The sequence below is a fragment of the Ruditapes philippinarum genome, unplaced genomic scaffold (assembly GCF_026571515.1).
Source record: "Ruditapes philippinarum isolate M1 unplaced genomic scaffold, ASM2657151v2 ctg2249_1_1_1_1, whole genome shotgun sequence".
In the NCBI taxonomy this organism is placed as follows: domain Eukaryota; kingdom Metazoa; phylum Mollusca; class Bivalvia; order Venerida; family Veneridae; genus Ruditapes; species Ruditapes philippinarum.
Window position 1 is genome coordinate 143,130 of NW_026854370.1, and position 11,065 is coordinate 154,194.

At 32.4% G+C, this 11,065-nt stretch overlaps 1 protein-coding gene across 1 annotated transcript; it reads right to left on the reverse strand.

Moving 5' to 3' along the window:
• Positions 1-231: 231 nt before the first annotated feature.
• LOC132739990 (uncharacterized) lies at positions 232-7,586 on the reverse strand. The gene is made up of 5 exons (XM_060727843.1): positions 6,963-7,586; positions 4,538-4,696; positions 4,083-4,179; positions 2,772-2,783; positions 232-374 (listed from the first exon to the last, which is right to left on the reverse strand). The coding sequence occupies exons 1-5, from the start codon at positions 7,530-7,532 to the stop codon at positions 232-234; spliced, it is 981 nt and encodes a 326-aa protein (XP_060583826.1). The 5' UTR covers positions 7,533-7,586.
• Between the last annotated feature and the right edge of the window lie 3,479 nt (positions 7,587-11,065).

The window sequence follows — 11,065 nt, forward strand, 5'->3', positions numbered from 1 at the left end:
TTTTCTAGCACAACCAGGGCGATTCGTCCATTCCAGCTAATGCCTCCAACACCATAACTAACCAACCCCGTAACATTAATGCTCAGCAATATTTGCAGCCTAAAACGGTTCACCTTGTCTTTTCAATACTCTAGCACGCCTATCTGTGAAGTCTAGGCAGAACATTGGCTCATTAGTGCACAGAAAGTGTCACGAGTGTTGCATGGTCCACATTGTTTGCTCCATGGTCCATCAAACGGGCCATGTTGCTGAAAACCTTGCACGACGTGCCTGAACGACCAAACAACCGAGGCTGAGCTGGTGTTGTGACCCTTTACTGACCTCCAGCATGCCTCCTGGCGGGTGTACCATGTAGACGGTATCTCTCACAGGCTCTGGTGTATACCAAGCGATGTGGTGTATACCAAGCGCCGCACCAACCTAGCGGAAGGTGGCCCCTGCTTTCCCATTTTTCAACCCTTTTAAAATCTGCTTTCCCCCAAAGCCGCGAAAAGTTGTATTTGCCAAACGTGCCCGGAAAAAAGGGAAACAATTTAAGACAAGCCGGTTTTTCGAAAGTACCCGGTGATTTTAAAAACCCAAACATCTGATAAAATTTATTTTTTTTGACAAAAATTTTTAAATAAAAAAAAACACCAAAAAAAAAACAAAAAAAAAATAAAAAGGGGGCCATAAATAAAAAATTTCTTTTTCACCGCCCTTTAAGAACGCCAGTCAAAAACTCAAAAATTGTGTTAAATCGGGGGTAAAAAAGTAGACAAAAAATAAAAATATTAAAAAGGGAACTAAACCCGAATATTCAAAATGCAAAAAAAAATTTATAGGCCTGCATTTCTTCAAAAATGTCGAGTAAGGGTTTTTTAAATTTGAAACTAAAGGGTTTAAAATAAAGCCCCGGGCCGAAAAATGGAAAAACCAAAAAATATCTTTTTAAAACCAAACCCCTAAAATTTTTAAAATTTAAAAATTGAAAATAAATTTGCCAAATTTTTTACCCCCCCGTTTCGGGAAAATAACGTTTTTAAAATTAAAAATAAATATTTGGGGGCGCGCGAAATCTAGGTTTTTTTCCAAAAAACCTTTCCACTTTTAACGATAATCTTTTAGGGCATAAAAAAAAAGAAAAATCCTTTTTAAATATTGGGGGAAAAAGATCTTTAAATGGTTAAAATGGGTTTAGGATTTGTTTATAATCGAATTTTTTTTTTTAGGGCTTTGGAAAGACTATGGTGGGGAAATCAAGGGTTATAATGTTATTTTGGTTGATGGTGAAAAAATTTTTTTTAAAATTTTGGCATTCGTAACCCTGGTTTAAGGGTTTAATGAAAAATAAAATAAAGGGCCTTTTAGGAACCCCGAAAACTTTTAACCGTCCGTCCCAAACCCTTTTTGAAATTTGTACGTTGTTTCAAAGTGAAATTTAAAAACCTTTCCCCGAATTTAAATTTTTCGGGAAGGGGATATGCTTTTCTCATCACTATATATTAAACCCACGTTTCAGGGAAAAACTGACATTTAAATCTGAAAATTTAAAAAAGGGTTTTTTTAAAACCCCGGGCTTTTTTTTTTTTTTTTTTTTTTTGTTTAAATTCAAAAATTTTTTTTAAGCTCGTTTTTGATATTTGGGTCTGTTAAAAAACCATTTAAAAAATTTGCCTTTCCCTTTTCCAATGTTTCAGACATTTCTTTTACCATATATCACATTCCCAACAAGCCGTTTTTTTTTTATGACGTCGCTGCTTTTTTTTGGGAAAAATTTTAAAAAGGCTTGAAAGCCGCAGGATTTTGTTCAGTTTTTAAATTTTTCGAAAAAACTTATTTTATTAAAAAAAAAACCCAACTAAAACAAAACTTCCCTATCAAAATGAATTTACTTAAAGTAACCTTAATTTAAAAATACGCTCTTTTTAAGCAAAAGGTCACAAGGCAAAAATTTGGGACTGATATTTTAATTCAAATTTTACATCTCAAAATTTTTCCTTTTTCCAAAATTCATGCAAGAAGGGGGGGAAAATCATCAAAAAACAAAACCAGCTGAAATTTAATTTTTCATTTTTTGACAAATTTTAAACCCATACTTAAATTTTTAATTTTTTCTTTATTCAGGTCCCACAAAAAATTTTTCCCCCAAAAATCAACCTAAAAATTTCCTGTTTTAGAAAAAATTTTTTTTTCTTTTTTTTTATTTCTAAAAAAATCAATGACCCCCAATGGGGCCAAATTTTTACACTAGGCAAAATTTTAAAAACCTTGTGTTTACTAAACAAGTTTATTTGGTTTAAAACCCACCCCTTTTTCAAATTTGGGGGAACTTTTAAGTTTTAAAATGACATTAAAAAGGAAAAATGAGACCTGGAGGGGGGACCAAATTTTGAACTACGGACGAAATTTTAAAAAGTTGTGAGGGCCATAATAATATTTTTTCCAAAAACAAAGCTCTAAACCTTGTACCTACCGACAAAAGTATTTTTAAATCTATATGTACATACTGAAAATGAATGACCCTAGGGCAAGGTTTATTTTGACCCCAGGGCAATAAATTGAACAATCTTGTTAGTATTCCCTTAAACAAAGTTTCATGCCAAATACCTAACCTCTAGCTATTGTCAATTCATAAAAAAAGGTTTTTAAGGTTTTGCTATATACATGAAAAAAAAACCTATGACCCCCAGGGGGCGGAGCCTGCAATATAATTTGTTATCACATTACACAAAGACTAAATAAAATGTATTTGAGGAATCACACAATTCTTGAGATAAAAAAGTACATACCTCTAGCATTCTCTGAAAAGGAAAACAAACACACGTAAGTATCATGTAAGAGATATGTGTATAGAGGTTTACGTGTTATAAAAACTGGGTTATTTAAATTTTACATTATTGCAAAAAGCAATGGGATTGCTGTTATATTGAGATCATATATTATAATAATACATTATACAGTTATTTCATATGCGATTTGGGAACAGTCAAAATGTTGGCCCGAGGTGGAGGGGATAGTGTTTTGAACTGTTGCCCAAGGCCGATCACCGACACCGAGGGACAAATGTTTGACTGTTCCCAAATCACGTATGCAATAACTGTTTTATTACCTGATCAATTACTGTTTTAACAGTACTTGCAACAAAAAGATAGTTTTGCATATATGTTAATAATAAAACTTAATACTTTAACTATGTTACGTCACGTCTGGTTTATGATCATGATCAGGGGAATCCTCTATGACGTCAATGATGTTAGAGTACGCGAGGGAAACAGTCAAAACTGCTGACCGGTGAACAGTTCGCGAACGTTGACTTTTTTAGAATTTTAGAAAACAGTTAAAAATACCAAATTACATTTATATAAGGTATCAGGTAATAAAATAAAATATTGATAATACGGTGTAGTAAAAACCTGAATTGACATGTCATTCATTTTGTCTGCTGAAAGTCTGTTACAAAATAATTAATATCCAATTTGCCTTTTAATGACATTAACCGAGTTTAATTGAAATGAAATGTATCCCATTAGGAAAATTGTACAATTTACACAGACATATGTGCCCATACATTACAATCTGACAAAAGGCATACTGTACTGTCGTAGGCAATGAATAAATTCATGGCAAAAATGAACATGAGAGGCATAACACTCAATTATGAGGGATTGTTGAGGAAGTTCACCTTTAAAATATTGTCATACTAAATAGTAACGCAATTATCTAAATCGTTCATATGTTATCATCATGCAAAAACGAAGGCAAACAATTATTTTATGCAATTAACCTGTTGTGGTCGGGACTAAGGTCAATGATATATCTGACTGACACCAATTAACTATCAACAAAGTATTCTTTGTATTTCATTTGCCTGTTAAAATTTAGATACAATTATGCAATAAAATAACATTAAACTAAATGTTTAAATAATCAATAAAAGCACCTAAACAAATATGAATTTTTGAATGATTTAACTTTATTTTGTCAGTAAATCCTCACAAGAGTTTCAGCAAATGTATGTATTTCATTGATTCTAAGTTGTCTTTATATTTTTCTCAGCAATATAATATCAATAGTATCTATAGTTTTAAAGAATCGCTTACCTCTGATAGTCTTTCCCCAGCTGAAGTCAGATTCAGGATTTAGATCTGGATCTTGCACTTCTTCACCACAGTATACGTGTACAGAACTGTCAGCAATCTGTTGTAATGATTTAATTAAGATTACCAAAAAATAAAAGTTAAACTGTAAATAAGTAAAAAAGCTGAAACAAATAAAACAAAATTGTATAAATGTATCAAAACATTAAAAATGAACGGGAAGAAGTAAGAATAAAAACATTTATTATATCATTCGTTTGATATTTTAAGATAATTATACAAGTGCGGTGAAAAACTAACAAAAAGGAAGCTCTCTCTCAATGTGAATTTTTTCCTCTCTCTCTAACTCACTACAATCTTAAAATTTTGAACCTTCATTCATTGCTCTCATATTGTAAATTGTAAAATAAGATAGAAGGATCTATAAAAAATCACGGGTGATTGTAAATATGACGCACTTCTTGTATCTTTTCAGCTGCAGTCTGTGCATCTTTATCATGTGCTAGAAACATTGCATCATTTAAGATAGATAGCATAAGCTTCATGTGCTCCTGCAAGTCTCTGTCTGTAATATTGTAATCCGCAGAATGAAACGTCTTGTTTCTGATTTCTCTCATCTGAAAACAAATGTCATTTTTTTCAGATTTTAAAATTGCAACTTAATAACTAGTCTAATTTTATGTGAAAATATGCATCAATTTTTTACATTAACAGAGAATAAAACAATGATATGAAATATGTGAACATAAGTTTCAAATTATATTAAACAAGAAGGCAACGAAAGACCTTAAAAGCTTGTTAAAATACATGTTTCATGTGAGCACAGACACTGCCTGATCATTTATCTGAGCAAACAGTCCTGTAAATTGTCTTATTATACGTAGTGTAGAAATTTGAGCTTTGTAAAATAATATGTTAACAAGATATATTTGTAAAACATGCATGCCCCTTCTATCGGCAGCCATTAGTTATGTGGTCAGGTTATTATGACTGACTTTTGACATAGTGACCAAACAATTAATATAGGTTATACACTTGTCATGAATAGTCAATAGGTATTTGTGACCTTTAGGTTTTTGTGCAGCAATTTTATGACAAAGTTATCACAAATCATACCAAATAATATATGCATACATTTTATAAATCATGTAAGCCTTCTAAATGACAGCCAATTTGTAATATTACATAACACCTTGAAATGTGTTTAAAAGCATCTTTAGTTTACAAGTAATAAATATCAACCAAGGCAAATTCAGTTGTCGAGTTATTGGTCGGAATCCGTTTTTACCTTCAAGGTCAATGTGATCTTGCCCTTTGACCACTTGACCCAAAAATCAATAAGGGTAATCTACTCGTCATTAACAACATCGTTCCAAGTTTGAAGTTGCCAGGACTAAGCGTTCTTTGGTTTTTGATCGGAAATTGTTTTTACCTACAAGGTCAATGTGACCTTGACCTTTGACCCAAAAATCGATAGAAGTCATTTTCTAGTCATATACAATAATCATACCAAGTTTGAAGTCCCTTGGTCTAAGCGTTCTTAGTAAATTGATTGGAAACTGTTTTTACATACAAAGCAAATGTGACATTGATTTTTGATTCTTTGACCCCAAAATCAATATAAGTCATCTTCTAGTCATATACAATCATCATACCAAGTTTAAAGTTCCTAGGCCTTAGCGTTTTTTAGTTATTGATCGGAAACTGTTTTTACCTACAAGGTTAATGTGACCTTGACCCCAAAACCGATAGAGGTCATCTACCTGTTATGTTTAATCATATCAAGTTTGAAGTTCCTAGGCCAAAGCGATCAGAAACAGTTTTACATACAATGTCAATGTGACCTTGACCTTTGATTCCTTGACCCCAAAATCAATAGAAGTCATCATCTAGTCATAAACAATCATCATAACAAGTTTGAAGTCCCTAGGTCTAAGCGTTTTTCACTAATTATAGATTGGAAACTACAAAGTCATTGTGACCTTGACCTTTGACCCCAAAATCAAAAAGGGTCATCTACAGGTCATGTATATTCATCATGCCAAGTTTGAAGTTCCTAGGCCTAAGCGTTATTGATCAGAAACAGTTTTTACATACAAAGTATACAAAGTCAATGTGACCTTGACCTTTGTCCCCTTGACCCAAAAATCAATAGGGGTCATTTACTGGTCATGTACAATCATCGTACCAAGTTTGAAGTTCCTAGACCTAAGCGTTTTTTAGCTATTAATCGGAAACCGTTTTAACCTACAAGATCAATGTGACCTTGACCTTTGACCCCTTGACCCCTACATCAATAGAGGTCATCTACATGGTGTAAATCATCCTACTAAGTTTAAAGTTCATAGGCCTTAGAGTTATTTAGTTATTGATCGGAAACCATTTGGTATACGGACCGACAGACCGACGGAGGACAGACACATTGAAAGCAATGTACCCCTACTTCTTTAAAGGGGGCATAATTAATGTATCTTTACCTTATTGGCTTTACAAAAAAAGGGATCTACATTAAAATTAATATTTTTCATTAGGGATTCTAACCCTTTATCGTAATCGTAATACATATCAAAATCAATATGGAGATCATTCTTACAAAACACATCAGGAAAGGAATCGAAAAATATCAAAATTGGAAAAATGATGTTCGTAAAATTACTGCTATTTGTAACCGATGAAAATATTGATAGAAGTCCAATTTGTAAATTTAATTTCATAAATGTGTTATATTATTAACATAATCATAAAATAAACTTTTTGATGGCTCAAAAATTATATGACATTTAAATAAAAGTGTAGACAAAGCGAGCTGACAACGGAAAATGAGTAACCTAAATAGTTCATGATGAGCTAATAATTTACTCTAATTGGCTATATGTTACATACCTTATCAAAAATGTTATGTTGAGCTCCTAGGTCTGCTGCTACTAGAGACTGGAAGGATTTGCAGTTAATTATCACTGATAACAATCCTACAAGATCTGTTTTTTCAACTGTTTCGATGGCTTGATAACCATCAGTCGGGATAAAGCATTTCATAATTTCAAATGGGTTTTGAAACCACCTTCTTGCATCAGTGTTTTTGAAAGTAGGTGAATGAAACCTATGTCGTGATTTTATTATTCGGACAATCCGGTTGCAGATACCCTTTGGGCAAATTTTAAATGCCTTCAGAGGATCACTTGTATCATGGAATCGACAATTCCCGTCTTTGTCATAATGACAAAGTCCATTTCCAGGTTTACATGGTACAGCATTATGAGTTGTACAATGTCCACAAATGTCTTTTCCATATAGCCCAGCTTCCTGTCTTGCCTGATTAATTATTTCTTCCGTATACTGAAGTGAACCTTTTTTAACTAATGGTTCAACACTTTCTTTGACTAGACGTAATGCAGACAAGCTTTTCAAAAAATTACCATCCTCGTCGGTCATCGCAGGTTCGGACCGCACCATGATGTATGATTCTCTATAGTCTGCTTATGAACTGTAATGACGTCATAAACTTTCTTCAAAAGCATTTATTAATCATTCATTTAAATATTGTTACAAGCTGTTTAAGACATTTCTTTTTCTTGTAAGCATCTTACTAACTTATTCGTTGACATAATAGATAGACGCGTCGTCTAAAAGAGTGGTTAGGCGAACTCTATTGATGCCAATTTATGCGAAATAGACTATCAGAAAGAAAAAATCAAATTTGGCTTTCATACTGCATGGCAAAGTAGGGCAAAGTTTTTTCAATCTAGTTATTTAGACGCTAGTAAGAAAAACATTTTGTTCATTTTTTAATCTTATAAGCATCTATTAAATTTCGTTTTATAGATTGCGAGATGTTAATTCATTTCCATGATTTTTGCAATGCACCATTATTACAATAGGGAAAGTACTTTCTTCATGTCGACTAAACAGTTTTTGTTTATAAATATCTTTGCTGTATGACGACGATTAGTTTAAAGATCAATTTTAACATTCAACCAAAATATCTGTCTCCTCATTAAGAGTATGATTGTTAAAACATTTTTGTTTCCCCTCCCGCTATCTACCTACAAAAATCACTCCTGCTATCTACCTACAGAAATCACTCCCGCTATCTACCAACAAAAATCACTCCCGCTATGTACCTAAAAAATCATTCCCGCAATCTACCTACAAAAATCACTCCCGCTATCTACCTACAGAAATCACTCCCGCTATTTATCTACAGAATCACTCCCGCTAATCTACCTACAAAAATCACTCCCGCTATCTACCTACAAAAATCACTCCCGCTATCTACCTACAAAAATCACTCCCGCTATCTTCCTACAAAAGAATCACACCCGCTATCTACCTACAGAAATAAATCCCGCTATCTACCTACAGAAATCACTCCCGCTATCTACCTACAAAAATCACTCCCGCTATCTACCTTAAAAATCACTCCTGCTACCTACAAAAATCACTCCCGCTATCTACCTACAAAAATCACACTCTCGCTATCTACCTACAAAAATCACTCCCGCTATCTACCTACAAAAATCACTCCCGCTTTCTACCAACAAAATCACAGTTACCCAAAAAACTGTATTGCTTAACAAAAAAAACGTATTTTTTCACAAAACATGGTAGTAGAGTGTTAATGAGACTCACATCTTTGTAAATATGTCTCATGTGTTATGTGTGATATATTTTGATTCAAAGGTGCTAATACTTAAAATGTGTTTAACCTTGTTATTTATGCAACAAAGTATCCATATGTTAAAAAGAATAAAAATGAAAAAAAAAAACAATTTTTACTTATATTGTTATAGACAAGGTATGCAACATCCGAGTACGAAAATTACGGGTATGTCCGTTCTCTCTGTCAAAATTTCCCACCGGGTGGTACTAGCGTCGGATTTTTGCATGGAATCGATGCAATATATATTTTTCTTTTAAAACTGACTATGAACAGATCCTTATTTGTACCGCAGTAAAGCCCAAAAGTCAGAAATAATCCAGGTCCGAAAGATCAGACCGTCATGATATGTACATTGTAGCTTGGTATTTGAAATGCATCAACAAAAATGTTCAAATGAGTCGAACACACATGCACACAACTAGATTTTACATACTTTTAAATGGCTTTATCACCCACGAGTGGCACTTAGTCCCATGTGCCTGTATTTTAAGAAAAAATCTACATGTAGACGGTAATTCCTAAAACGAAAAAGTGATTTCCCGCAACACGTGCGTGGTTCCCCGTTCCGCTCTATGTCAATGTTTGTAAAACGGAAGCCGGAGAATATTTCCGATAGATATTGCATTTAAAAATATCGTCTACATGTAGAATTATTCTTTTAGGAATAAGTTCGACTCGTGGATAATAAAACAATTAAAATCATTTTTATTCAAACTTTTAATTATCTAAATTAATTTGATTAAAAAATAATAACTTATACATAGAAACATGATGATTCTAATTTAAAGTAGAACTACCATTTTGTTTTAGATGTAAACAAAAACAGAGGGTGTAATTTTTTATTACGCATAAAGAATGTATTTATTTGACATCCAAAGAAAATAAAGTTTATATAAGTAAGATTATAATTGAAAATATAAAATATATCTGATAATCATAATCAATTCAAAAATGACAATTTATGTACAATTATAACCAAAACGTATTAATGTCAACAGGTTGATATTTTGTACTTTCAGATCAATAAAAATAAAAATAGGTTTTCAGGGCTCGACACTAACTTTTTCAGCAGGTGGTATGCCGGACCACTGGATCCAAAATTCAGGTGGTCCTTTCTGAACACAGGTGGTCCATCTTTCTTTTACTCATTTGTTTTTAAGGAAACTTCAGATTTAGAAGACTTACACTTTAAGTTGGTGACAGAGACATATTTATTATTAGATTTATAACAACTGAAGAAAACATGTATATTTTCTATTTCAATCTTAGATCAGATAGTAAGTCATTGTAATCCTATTTAGTATTTAATATCTCATTGAAAAATACATGACAGTACTCATACTTCGGTTAAGTGGCTTCTTCCGCAACTCAGGTTAGGGAATAGTGAAACCATTTGTGAATGACTTATTTCCTTACTGTTATTCAAATACTAATTGCTGTTTCCTGGTACATCTTATAAGAATAATAATTGCTTTTTATAGATCAACATTTTCAATTAAACTATTAAGTTATTATATTCTTGTCTTTGAAACAATGAAATATTAATGATCAACAGAAAAATTCCTACATTATAATTGAGCTTATCTTCCTCACAGATTTATTATACATGCTTGTTTGTTGAAATTTATTTATTTATTTATTTATAACCTTTTAAATACTTTAAATAAGAAAAAAATCGATCTCTGATCGTTTAAAAAAGCAGCTTAAGATTACTAGATATTTAATTTTTCCTTTGCCTTTGTTTGCACCATTATTCATGTGTTTATCCGATATCCAATAGTGATACAATGTTATAAATTCAATGCAGTACTAGAGACATTTGAATGAATTTATACTTTAATTATTCAAATAATTTTCTACTTTTTTTAAGTACATTGTTAGCGAGTGAATAAAAAGTTATGGATGTCTTATATGGAGGGCGTTCGATGCCAAAATTCCAGACATGTAAATTGTTCCTTTTGAAAACTACATTTGAAAATGCAAACGTGTATGTCTAGCATTTTTTATTGTATTTGTGCACAGCAAATGATATGCCTCTTAATCCAATATTTTAATTGAAGGCACCCGCTTTTAAATAACATGTTTACATGTAGATCGTAACAATTGACTAAACATGGAAAACAACAACAAATTTACAAGTTCGTATCAACCATTGCAAATAATACATAAGCAACTTTGCACACTTACAGATATCTATCTGTACCTGAAATATACAAATGAAACGTAAAACCCCGCCCCTTTTTAAGTAATAATGAATTTCTGTTACGGAAATGTACGGACAGGTATAAAACCCGGCGCTTCTCCACTATTTCTAAATAAAGTGAAG

Bases quoted from the DNA above. Each gene is read 5' to 3' on its own strand.
- LOC132739990 (XM_060727843.1), bottom strand. From the start codon at position 7,532: ATGGTGCGGTCCGAACCTGCGATGACCGACGAGGATGGTAATTTTTTG. The intron at 4,697-6,962 runs GTATGTAACATA...ATTTGTTTTCAG, and splicing joins AACATAACATTTTTGATAAG to ATGAGAGAAATCAGAAACAA. The intron at 4,180-4,537 runs GTGCGTCATATT...TCATTACAACAG, and splicing joins CAGCTGAAAAGATACAAGAA to ATTGCTGACAGTTCTGTACA.